Below are 19,445 nucleotides of genomic sequence, written 5' to 3' on the forward strand. Positions count from 1 at the left end.
CTGTTGCTCTTTCCTGTTTCTCCGAAGTGAAAAGGTGGGAGTTCCCTGGTGGTCCAGGGTCAGGTCTCTGTGCCTGGGTTTGACCCCTGGTCAGGGAACTAAGGTTCTGCAAGCCACAGGTCTTGGTCAGGAAAAAAAAAAAGTGAAAAGGCGTCACATCTTCACTTGATCTTTATCCCATCCTGGGAATGAAGTAATACCATTATGTATCAGTCAGCACAAGGTAGGTTTTGCTGCAGTAACAAACATCCTCTAGATCTTTTTCTCCACTTCTTATTACAATAAAGGCGAGCTTCTCCCTCATAATACGTGTCCATCATAGGCGGGCGGAGGCTCTGGGCCCATGCCATTGTCTCCTTCTGGGATCCCAGCTGGTGAAGCCACGACTTTCTGGACACGCCAGCTGCTCAGAGGGAAGAGAGCTCTCCTGGGGGACTCGCAATGGCATTAGTGCTCAGAGTGAAGTGCTCTGAGTTGCTGGCCAGATCCAGTCAGCCCCCTCCCCCGCCCCCCGCCACGGGAGGCCAGGAAGCGCAGCACTACCATGGCCTGGAAGGAGAGGGAGGCGTGGAATAACTGTGAGCAGGCCTAGGGACCGCCACCCGGGGTCACCTCCACTGCATCTTAATCATAGGATTGTTGTGGAGGGCAAGTGGATTAATAGACTGAAGAGCTGTGTTGTCAGGGTTCTCCAGAAAACAGAAACCAATAGGATGTGTATTTATTATGTGGTCACTAAGTTTTGTGTCCGACCCCATGGACTTAGCCCGCCAGGCTTCTCTGTCCATGGAATTCTCCGGGATTAGAGAAAGAATAGAGAGAAAGAATACTAGAGTGGGTGGCCATTTCCTCCTCCAAGAGATCTTCCCGACCCAGGGATCCAACCCGAGTCTCCTACATTGGCAGGCAGATTCTTCACCACTGAGCCACGAGGGAAACCCAGGATATGTATATCTATATCTATGTTATTTACACACACACACACACACACAGGGAGAGAGAGAGGGCAGAGGAGGGAGGGAGGTGCATTTATTTTACGGAGTTGGCTCCAGTGACTGTGGGGACTGGCAAGTCTGAAATCGTTCCAGTCTCTGCCTTCGTCTCCACGTGACTGCCTGTCCTCTGTGTGTGTGTCCCTGTGTGTTCTGCCTTCCTCTCCTTTCTCTTATAAGGACACCAGTCGTTTGGTTTAGGGCCCACCCTCATCCAGGATGGCCTCATCTTAACTTGATCATGAGCCGCAAAGATTCGAATTCCACGTAGGGCGTGTGTCCAGACATACCGTCTGGGGGGACACAACCCTGCTCCGGCCGTGTCGTGGGTGGAGTGGTTCCCATCCATTTAAAAAAAATAATCATCTCTGTTTCTGTTTCCAGCTACGTGAAAGGCATCTATTCTTTCGGACTAATGGAAACCAATCTCTATGATCGGGCGGAGAAGCTGGCCAAAGAGGTAGGTCGGCCCTTCCCGGTGCGGGACCCCTGGGGGAGCGGCGTCAGGGGCGCAGAGCAGGCCAGGCTCGGCCCCCCATTCTGCACCCCGTTTCCTGCTGGGAGGGCTTGTGTTAGCAGAGAGGGCAGCCCCCTCCGGTCACTTGTGCCCCTAGGGTCTGCAGAGCTACCTTGCACAGGTGGGGGAAGGCCCGTGAGGTTCCGTCCACCCTTCTCCCTCCGGGTCACACGGCGTGACGGCCCTGTGCACTCCCAGCTCCGTGTCTCCAGGGCCCCCCGTGTGTGTTCTGGACCCAAACTGTGTAGGTGGGAGATGGGTGTCAGCGTTGCTTCTCCCACCTGGAACCGCAGGTTTCTAAGCGTTGCCGACAGCACCAAGCCTCCAGGAGAGGCCCATTAGGTGCTGAGTGAGGCTTGCCGCCAAAAACTATCGTCACTGAACTATCAAGTTAAGGAGGAAAGAAAGGGAATTTTACTCGAGCCAAACTGAGGATTGTAAACCGGGAAGCAGACAGTTCTGAGCACTGTTCTGCCTGTTAGAACTTGAAGGTACAGTTGCCTACTTTTGTGAGACAAAGGACCGAACATCAAAATGACATCCTGATATTTTCCCTGAAGGTCACCAAGGACACACAGTCTGGATAAGCTCGAACAAAGCGAGCAGCAAGTCACCACGCGCCACTGCAGGGCTGGGAAGGGCTGTGTCTCTGAAGAACTTAGACTGCTGGCGTCCAAGGAGAGGGAAGACTCCGTCTCCAGGGCGGAGCAGGCACCCCCTTCTTTGAGGAGCTCTGGTTAATGTGTGACGCAGGCGTGCGCTGCACATGGGGAGCCAGGGAGGAGGCCCGAACAGGCACAGAGAGGATCTTAGGCTTCATTTTTCTGGTCCTGCCTTAAAATACAAATTTTATCTCGTCAGCCTGCTTCCGGCGGGCCCTGACCTGCCCTGGGGCCTGCTGGCCAAGCCTTCTCTTGAGTACCGCCTCCACCGGAGGCAGCCGCAGCCAAGGGCACAGAGCCGGGTGGGATGCTAAGTCCTTCCCGCGGGCCTGGCCCCTCCCTCTGTGCTGGGGCACATTGGCTGGCCGCTACCCTGGACGCACCCTGGACACCCTGGGCTTGCAGGCCCCAGGGCCTCGGCTTCTCTGACTCAGAGGCCCCTCCTCCAGCGCCTCCCCTCCCAGGAGCAGAGACTGAGGCCCAGGGGGGGACCACCATGTACCCGAGAGTGACAACCGCTCCTGGGCCTGGCTCAGGGCTGGCCCTCACTTGGACGTGCCGGTCCATCTGCTGGATTCAATGCCACGAGGCACCGAGCTCCTTCATCACTCAGAGGAGAGCAACCGGGCTCCAGGAGGCCACGGCTAAGGCCGCCAGCCCACAGAAGGCAGCGCCAGGCTCCCCCAGGCTGCCTGAGCACCATCCATGCTGCCTGGACAGACCTGCTCCCCAGCTCCGCAGGGCTCGTCCCCCAGACGTCGCCCTGGAGGGCTCCCAGCACCCTCCCCTCCCCAGGGGGCATTGGTGCCCTCCTGGGGCCACAGGGCACATGGGTCTCTGCAGACCTCTGGGTTCACAGAAGTAGAGGTGGGACTTGACAGGAGGTGACAGGGTCTGTGATGCAGTCCTGAGTCACGGCTTTGAGGGGGGACACAGGGGACTTCACTGTAATCTTGGCTCCGTGCTGGGGGACCAGGCGTCACCACCCAGGGGGCCAGATGCAGGAAGGTCCCTGGACACCTTGGCATTGGGCCCTCCTGCTGGGCGCCATCCGTGTGGGCACCTGTGGGTGGCAGGATGGTTCAGGAAGTCAGAGGGGGACTGAGACGAGAGTCACAACCGCCAGGAGCAGGAAGGGTGATGTGTGGGGACCCCTTCTCTCCCTTCACACTTGGTCTACTGCCGGCGCCCACACTCTGACCCCAGCACCAGTCCACTACAGACAGATACTGGGCAAGGCCAGGCTTCTGGGAAACTGGGAGTAAGCTGCACAGGCTCCTCTGGGATGAGGAGAGGCTTCATGATGGTGACACCCGGGCCTCATCTGCAGGCTGAACCCCCAGGGCAGAAAGAGCAAAGGGCGGCCGAGGGTAAGGGGAGTGGCAGGCCCGGGCTGGCTGATAGACGGAGCGCTGATAGACCGAGGCTTAGGGCAGAGACGGGCGGGGCGGGTGCTGGGAGCAAAGTTTGGGGACAGCAGGGCCAGGTCGCCCTGGCCAGGTGGACTCTGCCCCAGGAAACTGGGGGGGAAGCAGGTCAGCGGGGGAGGGCGGCCACGATCCCCGCAGGGGGTGAGAGCAGCCCCTGCCGTGAGCCCCAGCCCCGAGCTGCACCCTTCGTGGGCCCGTTCACAGGGCCCGGAGCCCCGGCCTGCTCGGCTGCACCCCCAGGATCTCCTGCAGCGTCCTGGTCCTGTGGAGCTCCGCCCCAGGCCCCCAGCGTCCCTGCAGGCGGGCCCCCTCTCTGTCCCCACGCGGACCAGCCGGGCCTTGCAGTGGGGCCGCATACCGCACGCTGTGGCGCAGACCGCCTGGCCGGGGCCGCGCCAGGGGCGGGGGTGAAGGCACGGGGGAGCCGAGGGAGCAGGGCCGGGGGGGTCCGGGCTCGTGTGGGTGGTCCCCAGGGTCACGGTGAAGCTCGGCTTACTGCCCCGTGCCGGGCTCAGTAGGCGCTCAGTACCCTCACGTCCCCCTGCCATGTCGTCGCTGGCAAGTCCACCAGCCCTGTGAGTGGCTGTCGTTATTCCTCGCGGTAGCATCAGAACGAGCCTGGAGAGCCACACGTGTGGTCCCTGTGTGTGCACTAGTCGGGAGGGGCAGCTGAGAGCCCCCAGAGTCCATACACACTCTGTCCACTGGCCTCCACGGCAGCCCCGAGAGGAAGGTGGGGACGCTGGGTGGCACGTTGCACGTGACTCAGCTGTGGACCCGAGGCTGGGGGCGAAGGGGCTGAATAAGCCCCTGCTTTGGAAAGACCCCACTGCTGCCCCACTGCGTGGCTCTGGGCAAGTCATCAGCCTCCTTGAGCCTTAGTCTCCTCATCCATGAAGTGGGCAGTGACACCCTCGTTGGCAGCATCCCGTCTCTGATTCACAGGCGGGTCTCTGGGGTCGTTACTCTGAGGCAGAGCCCAGGCCCCTGGTGCCCCTGCAGCTGGGACGCTTTGTCACCAGGTGGACTGACTCACACATCATCTCGATTTGTCCTCCCCGCCCCCCGCCCACGTAGGCTTTATCCATTAACCCGACGGATGCGTGGTCGGTGCACACCATTGCGCATATTCACGAGATGAAAGCGGAGGTCCAGGAAGGCCTGGAGTTCATGCAGCACTCGGAAGCCCACTGGAAGGTACGGTGCTCGTCCATCCACCTGCCTGGAAAATTCCATCTGTCCTCCTAAGTTAAGCTGAGGATTAACCTAGAGAGTTACCGGGTGCAGCTTAGTTCTGGGGAAACTTATGTTCCGCTTGGAAGCATTTCTATCAAACCACCAGGTCCCCCGGGAGCCACACAGCTCCCCAACACCGGCTGGAGTTTTGCAGGTAATTCTAGAATTGGTCGTGGCCTGAGGCATTTGGCTGTAGAAGGAATGGATGAGAAAAATTACTGGGTGAACAAGAACCCAGGCTTCCCAGGTGGCTCAGCAGTAAACAATCCTTCTACAATGCAGGAGACTCAGGGTCAACCCCTGGGTCAGGAAGATCCCCACCTGGAGAAGGAAATGACAACCCACTGCTGTATTCTTGCCTGGAGAACCCCATGGACAGAGGAGCCCGGCGGGCTACGGTCCACGGGGTGGCACAGTGTCTAACACAGCTGAGCGACTAAACAATGGCAACAAGCAAGAGCCTGGCACTGGTGAGAACCACGAAGGCTCTGAGCTGCCGCCTCCGCTGCTGGCTAGAAGGCTGGACACGGACCCAGCCCCACAGAGTGTCCGCAGCTGGTGCAGCCAGGGGCCGATGGGGTGGATGAGGGCCCGGCGACCGTCTGCAGGGCTGGCGTGCGGGGGTCAGGTCCCTGGTGGGGCAGTGGCACCCATGCCCTCCAGGCCCCTCAAGCCCTGCCAGGCGGCCCTTTCCTGGGGCCTCGTGCCTGCCCGCACCAGCTGCCGTGGCCCTGCCTCCTCCCATGTGCCTGTTATCCTCGGGTTTGTCCCCGGCACCCGCCCGGGCTGCCTGCCCAGGGGTGGTCTGCTGCCCTGCCCTCCTCTGGGCCACAGTGGGCACCCAGCAGCCGGTGGTCAGCGGCTGAGCAAGCGAAGGCGAGACCAGGACCCGGGCAGGGAGCAGGGGCCGGCGCGATGACCTCGGTGTGGCCCAGGAAGGCCAGTGAGGGGTCACTGACAAGGCCGCGTCCCGGCCTCTCCAGGAGGGCCGTTAGGTAGAGCAGGCGAGCAGGTGCAAGGTAAACTTGGAGACCTGTGACGGCATTAGGTTCAGACTCACGTCTTTGTAAGGGTCCCTGGACCCTGGGCCTGAACTCGGCCCTGGGTGGGGAGTGGGGGGGCGCAGTGTGGGTCGGGCCCCTGTCCTCAGGCCCCCCCGGCAGGTAGTGGCCCTGCATGGAGGGAGCGCCTGGGCGGCTGTGCCCTCCGAGGGGGAGGCCAGGGAGGCCTGGCCAGGGCCGGGTCATTTGTATTCATTCCATTTACTTCCTGCCCCAGGCTCTGGATTTCCTGGGCCTGGGTGCTTGAGGCCTGGCTTCTCCCCAGGGCAAGAGCCTGATCCCTCTGAGCCTCAGTTTCCTCATCTGAAAAACCTACTGTTAACACCACCATGAGGCCCCTGGCCCCAAAGGAGCGCCCTTGGACGTTGGTCTGACTCTGTAACACGAGGCAGCCAGTGACGGCTGGGCTCATCTCCTGGCAGGCGCTGGGCCCCGATGCCTGTGCACGGCCCCTGCGGAGGCTCCTGGCGGCCTCCAGCCCGGCGGCCTGGCCCAGGGACAGATGGCAGGGCCTGCGGCTCCCCTTCCTGTCCTCCAGTGCCTGCCCCTGGCCCTTGGCTGCCGGCACCGAGCTCAGTTATTCAGGCTCCAGTCAGTGTCCCGGGCTTTACCTCATACCGGGGACCCCACTGAGGGTCCTGCGCAGGCTGCTCTGTCTACAAAAGGCCCGTCAAGTGGAGCCAGCAGCTCCCAGCATGACCATAGCATGGCTGGGGCACTCTTGCGGGTATGGAAACCCGGAGGAAGCATCCTACGCAATCGGACTTGAGGGGGGAGCAGTCAGAGAAGGCTTCCTGGTGGAGGCAGCCTATGAGATGAATGTCGAAGGGTGAGTAGGAGTTTGTAGACAAAGGACAGGGAGGTGTAGGATCACTGTAAACAGAAGCCCACAGTGGCCTGTGAGGGAGGGGAGCTGGGAGGGTTGAATCCTCAGACATAGGTGTAGACGCGGGTCATGGAGGAGGCGGCGTCAGCAGCCTCCCAGGATGTGGGAGGTGGTGTCCAAGCAGAGAAGGAAGTGTCTGCCGCAGCCACGTAGGCTGGCATTCGTGGCGGGGCCCAAAGCAGAGCAGCTGCAGCCGTCCGGGTGTCACTCCTGCCCCTTTATCCCGTGGGCTGTGCCAGGACCTGCGGAGGTTCGGCCCCAGGCGCAGCGGTCCGTTGGGTTTTATTGGGACACCCTGTGCTATTGGGCACAGTCGGCCTCTGCAGCCGTTTGGATGGGCTTCCTCATTTTCTCCACACCACACCTAAGGAAGGCGAGGCTTGGGGTGCCAAGTGGCCCCCTTTGGGTGGCTCTGGTTCTCCTGCCTCCTCGTCCTGGGGCTAAGATGCCAGCCTGCCGTAGCCTCAGCGCCCTAGGTAAATTCAGGCGCACCGCTTGCCGAGGCTCAGGGCCAAAGGAATGGACAGACGTGGACTTGCTGGCCAGGGCAGCCGAGGCAGGGGCTGGGAAGTGTTTCCTGCACCCAAAGCTGTGGGCTTCTGCGTTGACACTGACAGCAGCTGCTTACCCCCCCGTACCCACTCCAACTGCCCAGCCGGGCTGTCAGATTTTTCTCATGCTCTTGTTCTTTCCCCAGGACTCTGACATGCTTGCTTGCCATAATTATTGGCACTGGGCCTTATATCTGATTGAAAAGGTAAGAGGACCGGCCGTCTTCACCTACAAAGATGTAGGGCCTTACATCTCTGTAAGGTCTCACGCTCCAAGGAAGGAAATGTTCTCTGCCTTCTGCTGTGCTTTATACCCTGTGGGGCAGCGCTGTGTGTTTGTGCATTTCAGTGGTGTTCTGGTGCAGTAGGGCAGTCACGTTTTCAAACAGCTCTTCAGGTTTGAACTCCTTTAGGTATCCCCACTGTCCTGGGCTCAGAAATCCTGTACACACATGAGCCGTTTGTGGAGACCATGCCGACCCAGTACCTCTCTGCCCCTGCCCCTGGAGTGAGCTGCCAGGCCTGCCCCCCACGGTCCCGAACGAGCCACGGGACCCTCACAGTGCTTCACCCCAGTGGGGGCGCGGGTGTGGGGTCATGCTTGACCCCAGCGATCCCACCACTGGGTCCCATTTATAAGGGCTCTTCTTGCAGTTTGTCGTAGAGAAAATCTAGAAGTTCCCTAAAGGTCCAAAGAGAAATGCTTGGAAGGTAAGGGCCCTGTAAGGATATGCAGAATGCAGTAACAGCATCTTCAAGAAAGCAGTGAACCCAGCTGAATGGGCCATGAGGAAAAGACAGAGAGGAAGAAACAGTCTTGGAGGAAATAGATGAAAGAGCTCACAGCCGCTTGACAAGCGCTTCATGGGAAAAGCAATGCTTTTGCGGAAAGGGCTCCCCTAGCAGCAGCTGCTGCTGTGTCCCCTACCTGGGGAAAGAAGGGCTGGAGGCAGGGGTTCCTCTTCGCCCATTCCAAGACCCACCAAGCTGTGGGCAGGCAGGTTGGGGCCTTTGTCGAGGCGTTTTCAGTTCATGTCTCGGCATCTCATTTCACCTTCTCCCTGTGTTAATCCCGGAACTTCGTTTTTCCAGGGCGAGTACGAGGCTGCGCTGACCATTTACGATGACCACGTAAGTCCACGCTTGCACTCGATTCAGTTTATTGCGTCGATTTCCCTTCAGTCTCGACCAGCTTCCTGAGCGGGTCTGTGTTGCCCCAGACAGACCCACAGCTGGAGCGGAAGCACCACTCTTGTGTAAGACCTCATGGCGTTGATTCTCTCCGAGGGCAGTGTTGAAACCCAGACCGGGGTTTGACTCTGCTCTCCTGTGGGCGTTGGGAGATTGCTTTCCCAGGTGACTCGGTGGTAAAGAATCCATCTGCCAATGCAGGAGATGCAAGAGATGCAGGTTCGATCCCTGGGTCGGGAAGATCCCCTGGAGGAGGAAATGGCAACCCACTCCAGTATTCTTACCTAGAAAATTTCATGGACAGAGGAGCCTGGCGGGCTACAGTCCAGTGGGTTGCAAAGAGTCAAACATGACTGAATTCGCGTGTGCATACACACACACACACACACACACACACACACACACACACACGCCCCTCTGTGGGCATTGGAAGAGTGCACATGTCAGATGGTCATCTCTGAGATCTCAGGCTTCCTTCTAGTCATTTAGATTTCCTTTATTTGGTGAGAACATTGTTCCGCCTGAAATGTTTTTGGCTGTGCTGCGTGGCTTCTGGGATCTCAGTTCTCTGACCAGGACTGAACCTGGGCCGGGTGGCAGTGCAAGCGCTGAATCCTAACCGCTAGACCATTAGGGAACTGCCGGGAATTTTTTTTTTTTCTTTATTGTAGTAAAATATACACTGGGGCTTCCCAGGTGGTGCTAGTGATAAAGAATCTGCCTGCCAGTGCAGGACACTCAGGTTCAATCTTTGGGTTGGGAAGATTCCCTGGAGAAGGAAATGGCAACCCACTCCAGCATTCTTGCTGGAGAATCCCATGGACAGAGGAGCCTGGTTGGTTGCAAAGAGTCGGACACAGTTGAGCTTAGATAAAGCATACCTACTGTATTTTACCACCGTAACCAGTTTAAGTGTGTGGTTACCATGGCAACCGGTTTGTGTGTATGGTTACCTTGGCAACCAGTTTAAATGTGCAGTTGCCATGGTAACCAGTTTACATGTACAGCTCTGTGGCGTTCAGTACATTCATATTGCAATGCAGCCTTCATCACCATCCATTCCTGCAACTTTTTCATCTTCCCAAACAGAATCCCCACCTACTAAACCCTAACTATGCCCCCTCTCTCCAGGCCCTAAGTACATGTTTGAAAGTGAAAGTATTTGTCACTCAGTCATGTCTGAGTCTTTGAGTCATGTCTGTAGGCCACCAGGCTTCTCTGTCCATGGGATTCTCCAGGCAAGAATACTGGAGTGTGTTGCCATTCTTTTCTCCAGGGGGTCTTCCTGACCCAGGGATTGAATCCAAGTCTCCTACATTAGCAAGCAGACTCTTAACTTTTGAGTCAAAGATGTGTGTTTAAAAGAAAAAAAAACAAAAAGCCTAACTCACAGCTTCTGGGCACCCCGCTGTGGGCTTAAGAACAGAGCCCGGGGGCACAAACATGCTGGTGATCTGAGGATCTGAACCCCCGAGAAGGGCACTCAGCAGGGTTTCTTGCAAGAGGAAACCCTATATAAGTTTCATCCTATGAAGGGTGACGAGAGCTTGTGTCGTGGGGTGCAGACCTCCTGAAGGTGGAGTCATTATCGGGCCAGGAGGGGACACGAGGTGACCGGTGGGCCAGGGCCCGATGCCCACTCCCCCAGGTGCCAGTGCGCTGGGCTCTTTCCCAAGCCTGTCCAGTGCCCCTCGGGCACCCGGAGCGGCCCAGGCCCTGAGAGCCGAATGGCCCTGAGGGGTGGGGTGGAGGGGATGCTGGCGGTGGCTTCCGTAGGCTGAGGGCCTGGCCCCGACGGGCGGACTCGGGCGGTCCCTGCAGCCCCTCACCCCCACCCGCCCTTGTCTTCCAGATCCTGCCCAGCCTGCAGGCCAGCGGGGCGATGCTGGACGTGGTGGACAGCTGCTCCATGCTGTACCGGCTGCAGATGGAAGGTAGCCCCGTCTGGTTCCTGGTTCCTCCGCTCCAGGGCGACGAGGGGTGGGGCCGTGGCCGGGGTCCAGGCCGGCGGGAACGCCTGAGTGAGTTTCTCCAGGGTCTGCTCTCAGCCCCAGGGCAGCGTGCCCCCGGGTACCGGCTCTGCGGCTGCCTTCCAGCCGGCCCCAGGCCAGGGGCCCAGGCCCCCGCGGCCCTCTCTCCTGGTTCCCACTGCCCCTCGGAGCCCAAACCTCTGGCTGAACCTGGCGGGCCCCTGCCGCTCCCACAGCCTACCTGCTCAGCCTGCAGGGGCAGGCGGTACCTGGCTACCCGTCTCTGGGTGCCACCTCAGTTTCTCAATGCCTGGGGATTTCAGAGAGAAGTGTTTCACAACAGTGTCACCCAGTGCTTGGACGTGGCCTGAATGGGGCTAGTTGAACCCCTGGGGGCCACGGAGGGCTTCCGGCCGACTGCTGGGGGTACCTGATGGCTCTCCCGTCCCTCTCACATTCAGCAGGTTCCTCTGCCCACTCTAGGGCCCGGGTCAGCGGGACAGAGTGGGGATGAGGCTGTTTCTAGAGGGTTCTGGGAAGGCTTCCTAGAGGGGGTGAGATGGAAGCCACAGAAGGGAGCATAGGGTTTTGCCAAGGGGCGACGGGAAAGGGCATCGTAGCAGGGAATGGCCTATCCAGTGCCCCAAGGACGGCAGCTGGTGGCCTGTTCCAGGGACGAGCGAGAGGCACGGTCCACGGCTCAGATGGAGCGGAGGAGGCTGAGGGGCGGGGACGGAGGGTGAAGAGTGCTGCTTCTATCTGGGTCTTGGAGGGCCTTTGGGGCCGGGCTGATCAGGTTCCATCCAGGAGGTGGTCTGAGCCAGGGGCGGCCAGGCTGGAGGCCAGCGCATCGTTGAGGAGCCCTCACTGCCGTCCAAGTGACTGGGCTGGGACCCCAGAACCCGGCCGGTGGGGGCCTGTGTCTCTGTTCAGCCAAAACCCTCCAGAACTGGGTGGGGAGGGGAGGACCGGGGGAAGTTGAGTCCTGTTGACCCTGAGATCCCATTGACCTGTGGAGGCCCAGCCCAGGCCTCAAGCCTGGGCCCCCCGAACGCCCGTGAGGAGGGGCTCAGAAGGGCCGGGCCCTGGCCTGGAGGCTGGGAGGCCCCATCGGGGTGCCACGGGGCCAGGGAAGGGAGAGGACGGCCACTCACTTCCTCACCGCAGAATGGACCCTCCAGGCTGCTTCCACTTGATGGGCAGAGACACGGAGGTCTGGGCAACCACAGGGTCGCGGGAGGACCGCGAGGAGCAGGAGGGGGAGTCGGGTAACTTGCAGGATCCATGAGGGACGGGAGGGGAGGTGATGTGGGAGAGCAGAGCAGAAGGAGGGACAGGCTCGAGCTGGAAATCCAGACCCAAAGGGGTGCTCAGTTGTGCCCGACTCTTTGCGACAACTCTTTGTGGCCCCACGGACTGTAGCCCGCCAGGCTCCTCCATCCATGGGATTCTCCAGGCAAGAACACTGGAGTGGGTTGCCATGCCCTCCTCCAGGGGATCTTCCGCACTCAGGGATTGAACCCAGGTCTCCCACATTGCGAGCAGATTCTTTACCATCTGAGCCACCAGGGAAGCCCCAAAAGGAAGACCTAAAGGATGCTCTTTATGAATTCCGCGGGTTCTGACTGGCCCCTGCCTTGTGTCAGGGGCCTTCCCAGTGAGAACCCCAAGAGGAGCTCTTACAGTGGTTTTGTTTAGTGACTCAGTCATGTCTGACTCTCTGCGACCCCAAGGACTGTAACCCACCAGCCTCCTCTGTCCATGGGATTCTCCAGGCAAGAGTACTGGAGTGGGTCGCCATTTCCTTCTCCATTATGGTGGTTTGGGGTTTGTCAAAGGGGCCAGAGACTTTACTGAACACCCTTCCATAGCTTTTATTATTTTGATTTGCTTTCTACCTTACCCACCTGCTGCTTTTATGATTAAACAAAGTTAACGTAAGCCAGGCCCAAAGGCCTAAGCCCGAGGCCAGGTGCCGCCTGCCAGTTTCATGGGGCCTCCTCACCTGGAGTGCACACTGCGCTCACGTCAGGCCCGCGGGTGTCCCCCCGTGTCCCCAGGGGTCTCCGTGGGCCAGCGGTGGCAGGACGTCCTGTCTGTGACCCGGAAGCACAGCCGAGACCACGTCCTGCTCTTCAACGACGCGCACTTCCTGATGGCGTCGCTGGGTGCGGGGGACGCCCAGACCACGCAGGAGCTGCTGACCACCCTGCGGGACGCCAGCGAGTACATGGAGGGCCGGGGCGGGGCGGGGGGGAAGGCGGGGGCGGCGCGGGCAGACCGCCTCTGCCTGCTGGGAGGCTGGGGGTGGAGGCCCCAGGAGAGCACAGTCACACGGATGCCCGTGGAGGGCTCCTCCCAGGGGTGCCCTTAGACGGGCATCCTCGGAAGGTGTGTGCCCCGGGTGTTCAGTCTCCCCCAGGTGTGCGTCCCCGCGGGGCGTGCCCTTCGAGGGTACACTTGCTTCCCCCCACCCGGGACACAGAGCAGTCTCTGACCCGTAGCCCTCAAGGTCAAGGTCAATGTCGCGCCCAGGGGAGGCGGGGAGGCCCTGGAGCCAGAGGGACTGCCCCTTACAGGGTCTCAGCTCTCTACTCTCAGCCTGTTTCCTCGGCTGGTGGGACAGGCTGGTAGGAGAATGGGGGCAGTGACGTGGCGACATCCCTCGCACTGTTCCTGGCGCCACGGGAGTTGGGCCCAATCACAGCGGGGGGCCACAGAGTCTGGGGAGGCACCGTACGGGCCACCGGGGACGTGGTCAGCCCTGGTCTCCCGACTGGAGAGCTGCAGCTGGGAGACCAGCAGCCCTGGCGGTTTGTCCCCGCCGCCCAGGGGAAGGCGACACCCACGGCCACCTGCCCTGCCCCTCCTCCTGGGGCTTTGGCCACAGCTTCGGGCCCCAGCCCTGGTGGCCTGTCCTTCCATCAGCCCGCCTGATCAAAGCCCTTACCGCATGTGGCGCAGAGTCAGGGACGCTGGGCTGAGGAGGAGGCCACCCTCTTAGGGACGTGAGTCGGGTGGGAGACCAATGGGTCGTCACGGGGGCAGCACAGAGCTGAGGGCACCCTCTCGGGCCGGCAGGTCCCCGGGGGAGAACTGTCAGCACCTCCTGGCCCGCGACGTGGGACTGCCCCTGTGCCAGGCCCTAGTGGAGGCCCAGGACGGGAGCCCTGACCGCGTGGTGGAGCTGCTCCTGCCCATCCGCTACCGGCTGGTCCAGATCGGAGGCAGCAACGCCCAGGTGAGCCCAGCCTCGCGTGTGTCACGCAAGGGCCCTGGGGCCAGGAGGCCCTGGACCCCGCAGCCCCCGTCTCCGTGCGGCGTGGGCGCCCGCGGGGTGGGAGGGTCCTTGCGGTTCACACCCCTGTGAGCTTGTCCCTGAGGACTGGCCGGCCTGCAGTGGGGAAGGGAGTCCCCACCCCTCGTCCCACATCACAGGGTCTCACGTGCCCAATGCATCTTTCAGAGAGACGTCTTCAACCAGTTACTGATTCACGCGGCCTTGAATTGCTCGTCTGGCCTCCACAAGCACGTGGCCCGGTAAGTTCCTCATTCCGGTCCAGAGCCCAGCCCCTCTCACTCGGGGGTCCCCCTGGACTTCCAGGGGCCCAGAGGCTCCCACCTGCCTTGGCCCAAAGTGGTTCCCGTCTCTAAGCCTGCAGAGATACAAGGCCCCGAGGGTGCCTGGTTCTCCCCTCTGAGCATCTTCAACTCGACCAAAGCGGCCGTGGGCCCTGCCTTCAGCGCCCCCCCGCCCCGCCCCCCCAGCGCTCTCCTTGTCCTGGCCTCACTGAGCTCCTTACTCATGCAGGCCCCTGGGCCTTCACACGTGCTGCCCTCTGCCCGGGACGTCCTTCCTTCTCCTGCACCCACCCACTGAGCCTTCAGGCCTGGCTCACACTGTCCTGCCAGACTGTGCCAGGTGCCGGGGGAGAGGTGGGCGGGTAGGCCCCACCGAGGCTGCGAGGAGCTTCCGTCTCCTGCAGTGAGTAAGCGATTCATCCCACAAATGCGTGTGAAAATGCTGTGGGCATGGGCACGCTGTCCAGGATGCCGTGATGGAGACGCTGAGTGGACGGGGGTCAGGGCGGGAGAGTGCGCGTGGGGGTGACATTCAGAGGGACTCCTGAGACCAAGCGGGTTTAACCGGCTCAGAGGCGATCTGCTCAGGTGGAGGGGTGCAGCTGGAGGATTGGGGGTGTTGGGGTGGGGGCACCCCAGGAAGAAAGCTCTGGGAAGACAGCCACTGCCGCAGGCTCCGTGCTCCCACCCCTGGCTCCTCTCAGCCCCACCGGCCCCGGTGCCCCGGGGGTGAGATGAGACCCCTTCCTCGCCCAAGTCTCCTGGCCAGCTGGAGCGCCAAGGGGAAAGGGGAGCCGGGGTGCCAGGTGGGCAGACGGGGTGTCCTGAGGCCCCGTGAAGCTGCTGCTGCAAGTCCAGACTGCACAGGGGGCCCCGGAGGCCCTTGCTGGACTCTGGAGGTTAGAGGCCCGGTGGAAGGGGCAGAGTCCATGTAGCCCATGGCAGGCAAGGCCCAGTTTCCCCAGTGGCGGGTCCAAACCGAGCAGCGGGCGTTGGCGGCGCTGATAACACAGGCGCGGACGCTGTGTCCCACGAGTGTGGACAGACACACAGGACGTGGTTACACCCTGCAGCGCCCTGGACGCATGGCCCTCTCTGTCAGCCCCCCACGGACATGCAAAGCCGCACACATTCTCTGGTGCTGGAGCTGCTTTGGGGAGCTCCAGGCTTGGTGGCAGCTGGGCAGGGAGGGTGGGGCCCTGTGGACAGAGGCGGGCGAGGCCTTGAGCAGGGGAGCCAGGGTCAGCTGGGGGGCACGATGCGGTCCACGCTGGGCGTGCTGGGGAGCCCGCTGCTGGCGGGGTCCCAGACGCACCCCCTCCTGGTGCCCTCCTGGCATCCTCACGCTGCTCAGCCCCCCTCCCTCCAAAGCAGAAAGCCTCGGCCCCTGCCATAGTGTCCCCACCCCCAGTGCCAGGCCCAGCCCCTTAACCCCGCCCTCCGTGCAAAGGATCACTAGGGCCAGTTGTTTTGAGGGGGGGGGGTGTCTTAAATTACCCTCCCTTGTTGAAAGCTGGAATTTTCCCCTCACCATCCTTTTGGCCGCTTGATTTCCCAGAACATTCTCAGGCTTGCTGTTATTGTTCAGTCGCTTAGTCGTGTCCGACTCTTTGTGACCCCATGGATTACAGCACGCCAGGCCTCCCTGTCCATCACCCACCCCCGGAGCCTGCTCAAACTCGTGTCCATCGAGTCGGTGATGCCATCCACCCTCTCATCCTCTGTCGTCCCCGTCTCCTCCTGCCCCCAGTCTTTCCCAGCATCAGGGTCTTTTCCAGCATTCTCAGGCATGGTCCTCCCCCCGTCTCCAGTCACGCCCCACCCTCTGGTCCAGGCACTCCTTATGGCAAGGGGTCAGGCCCCCAGTCCTGGGGCAGGTGAGGCCACAGGGCTGTGCCCACCCTGAAACGCTCTGCACTTGGGCATCACCGGAACACTGCGAGTGCTCTCCAATCACCGATGGCCTGGGCCAGCATGAAAACACGGGGTGGGAGCCCAGGCTCTCTCAGCCTCACAGTGCTGCCCACCTGCTGCCTGGTCCCTGCCCCTGCCAAGGCCCCGTCTCCTGCCTCTGGACCTTGGTCCCACCTGTCCCCTGGGCTGTGATGTCAGCCCCTCCTTCCACCACTGGGTGAGGGGGCATCTTACTTTCTGCCAGTTCAGCCCTGGCCCGTGCTGCTTGTGTCCTGCCTTGGGGTAGAGAGCCATCCGTCCCCCACCTTCTAGAACGTTCCAGCACCAACCCTGTCTCTCTTTCCCCAGGAGCCTTCTGATGGAGCGAGATGCCTTAAAGCCCAACTCCCCGCTGACCGCCAGGCTCATCCGCAAGGCGGCTGCCGTCCACCTCCTGTAGTGAGTCAGCCTGGCTGCCCGCCCCATGGGGCCTCCGTGGCCCTCAGACTGGCTGCTGCATCGGCTTCGTGGGGTTACAGGTGGCCAGGCCTGTAAAGGAGAAGGCCCTGTAACCAGCAGCGTTACAGGAAGAAGGGGCAGAAATCAATTTTCAGCATGGTTCCAAATCTTCTTCTAATCCTCGCTCAGGGCCATGGTGCGGTTTCAAGCAGAGCCGAGGTGGGGGCTGATGTTCCACTTGCCTCAAAAACTGTTTTCCCAGGGGACCCTGCCTTACACCTCCCAGTTGCTCAAGGGCTGGAAGGCAGGGGTGGGGTGGTGGTGGGCTCAGCTCGGGGAGGGGAGTCTCCCACCCAGCCCTAGAGGCACCCCTCTCCCCACTCTAGGCCGCCCCTGGGATAAACCCCATCATTCTGCCTTCCTCTCCATATCCTGGAAAGGTTCTGTTGTCCCACCTTCTGGGTGAGGGTACCCATGGTGGGGAGTGACTTGCCCAGGGTCCCAACTAGTGGGGGCCCTGTGCCTCCTGGGAGAGAGGGGCCCCCACCTCAGTGCCTGGGCCCTCGGCCCTTCTGCTGTGTCTGCAAAGACGCCTGCAAGCTTCCCTTGGGGCTTTAGTGGCGCTGATTTGGGTTGATTTTTCTCTTAATTCTAAACTGCACATTGTCAACCATGATTCTTAAAAATTGTTGCTTCACACGGGAGTATAGTTGGTTTATAATGTTGTGTTAGTTTCAGCAGCGTGGTTCAGTTACACATACACACGTCTGCTATTTTTCACGTTCTTTTCCCAGTTAGGTTGTTAGACTGTGGGGTAGAGCTCCCTGCGCTCTGCAGTAGGTCCTTGCTGATTATTTTTCTCAACCATGGTTTTAATCATACGTACACACACTCGTTGGTCTGCTGTGCCTTCTGAGGATTGAGGGTTGAGCGCAGAGGCAGAAACCAAAGCCTTGTGATATGGCTTTAACAAGATCCGAGCCAGTTTTATCATTGCTGCCTCTGTCTCCCTCCCCGCAGAGAGCCCGGCCCTGACGTCCAACTCGGTGGTGCTGTGAGAGGCAGTCTCAGCCCGCTGGTGTTTCTTGGGTTCCTTCAGTGCAAACTGAAATTAGGGAAGGGGCTCGCGGGGGCAGGGAGGGGGGCAGGTCTTCCGGGAGGCAGCAGACACCTCTAAATTGACTAGACACATTTCCTGGGATTAAAATAAACTAGTTAATTGGTTCCTCTGCCTGACTGTTACTGGGTGGGTACCTCTGAGCCTCCTCCATGTGCCAGGCCTGGGCTGGGTCCTGGGAAGGCAGGCTTCTCCTTGAACGTGGGGGTGGAGCAGGGCAGTGAGTCAAGAGCAAAGTCATTACAATGGGATTTAAAGAGAGATGCTGTCTGTCCCCAGGAGCTAGGGACACGTCCCGAAGGGAGCCTGCCCACCCGTTCTGACCTGTCACTCCCTGCCTGTTCCCCTGTCCGCTCCCCATGTACCCTCCCCTCTCCTGGTTCCAAGCAAGTTACAGCCTGGCCAGGGGAGGAGGAACCCTGGCCCCCTCCTCCAGGAAGGCCTCCGGCCTCCCACTGCAGCCTGAGGCCCCACAGTCCTTGCTGTTGCGCCTTTTTCCCCACCTCTGCCCTCCCCAGGTCAGGGACAAAATCTGTGTCCGAGCATCACCCAGCACGGAACCCGCCCCGACTACCTGTCAATGAACCCATGACTGGTGAATGAGCCCTTGAATGAGTGCGTTACAAAATGAGGCAGAATCCTACTGGGGACAGAAGAAAAGAATCGACAGTGGGTAGGCCATTGACAGAAGAGAGGAGGGGCCCAAGAGAAGAGATGGATGAAGGTAGAATTCAGTTAGCTGCCATGAGTTATTAACAGTGTGTTCACTGACCAAGTGAACATGATACAGAGAGGGGCATCGGGAGTGGGTGTTTGGGGACCCTCGCCCCCAGCAGACACCCCCAGGGCTGTGTGGATCTGACACCTGGCTGAATACTCCTTGAGTCTAGGACCCACGGGGCTCTTGCCGCAGTGGCCCTGTGGTCATGAATCAGGCAAAGCCGGGCCTTGGGAATGTGGACTGAGCACACGCAACACTAAGCCAGCCACTGTCTTCAGGAGGCCCCGGCAGGCAGAAGGAAGCCAGGAGCCCCTGGGTGGGTGGGCTCAACAAAGCCTCCCGTCGGAAGCTGAGCAAGACCCAGAGAGGCTGCTGGGGGACAGTTCGACCTAGTGCCCTCCTTCAAGCCCCTCTCTCCATCCACGCCTGCAGCCAGGGCTGCTCCTGGACTTCCCAGTTCCAGCCAATAAATTCTTTTTCTGAAGCCAACTTGAGGCTGGTCTTCTGTTACTTGCAACCCCGAGGCTCGTGACCAGTATCTGAAGCTGGGATTTGCCTTGGGTCTGTCTGGCCCCATCACTCTTCTCCAGTTAAGTAGGATCCTGAACAGATGATGGAACTCAGAAGGGAGCCGGTGGACAGAGGCTCAGGGAGGATCGAGGGGGTGGGTACCCACACATCAGAAGTGAAGGGGACCGCCAAGAGCGAGGCTGAAGGCTGCAGAGGGAGCCCCTAAATAGGAACGAGGTGTCAGGGTGGTCCAGGGGCATACACTGGGGTGTCTGGTCACCCAGAGTCACCGGGCGCTCCGCGGGCAGGGACCGGGTTTTCTTACCCCCCAGTACGAACCCGCAGTGGTCTACAAAACGGGCATTCGCACCTACTTCCTACTATGGGATTTGGATCTTCATTTAAGGGTGAAGATCCGGTGTCGGAACCATGTCCCACGCGACACGTAGCTGTCCTGATGCCGAGCCTACCCAGCGAGCCCTAAGGCGTCCAGCCCCGCGCGGCCCGGCTCTGGCCGGACGCGGGGCAAGCGCAGCGAGCCGAGGCAGTGCGCACGCGCACCGCCCTCCTTTTTTTTTTTTTTTTTTCCCTCTCCCCGCCCCCTTGCGGCTCCGACTACAACCCCCAGGATGCACCGGGACCCGCGGTCTTTCAAACCGGCCAATCA

The 19,445-nt window shown here is 60.5% G+C and overlaps 1 protein-coding gene across 1 annotated transcript in view; it reads left to right on the top strand.

The window, feature by feature from the left end:
• Positions 1-18,730, top strand: part of TTC38 (tetratricopeptide repeat domain 38) — a 25,624-nt gene extending 6,894 nt beyond the window's left edge. Inside the window, exons 6-14 of the mRNA XM_065945506.1 lie at positions 1,377-1,452; positions 4,679-4,798; positions 7,482-7,541; positions 8,428-8,466; positions 10,379-10,460; positions 12,557-12,722; positions 13,578-13,737; positions 13,963-14,036; positions 16,341-18,730. Coding sequence (XP_065801578.1) covers positions 1,377-1,452; positions 4,679-4,798; positions 7,482-7,541; positions 8,428-8,466; positions 10,379-10,460; positions 12,557-12,722; positions 13,578-13,737; positions 13,963-14,036; positions 16,341-16,431 — 868 coding nt within the window. The 3' untranslated portion in view covers positions 16,432-18,730. The remainder of the gene's footprint in view (positions 1-1,376; positions 1,453-4,678; positions 4,799-7,481; positions 7,542-8,427; positions 8,467-10,378; positions 10,461-12,556; positions 12,723-13,577; positions 13,738-13,962; positions 14,037-16,340) is intronic.
• The last annotated feature ends 715 nt before the right edge of the window (positions 18,731-19,445 follow it).

Source organism: Muntiacus reevesi, chromosome 1 (genome assembly GCF_963930625.1).
Source record: "Muntiacus reevesi chromosome 1, mMunRee1.1, whole genome shotgun sequence".
Classification (NCBI taxonomy): Eukaryota; Metazoa; Chordata; class Mammalia; order Artiodactyla; family Cervidae; genus Muntiacus; species Muntiacus reevesi.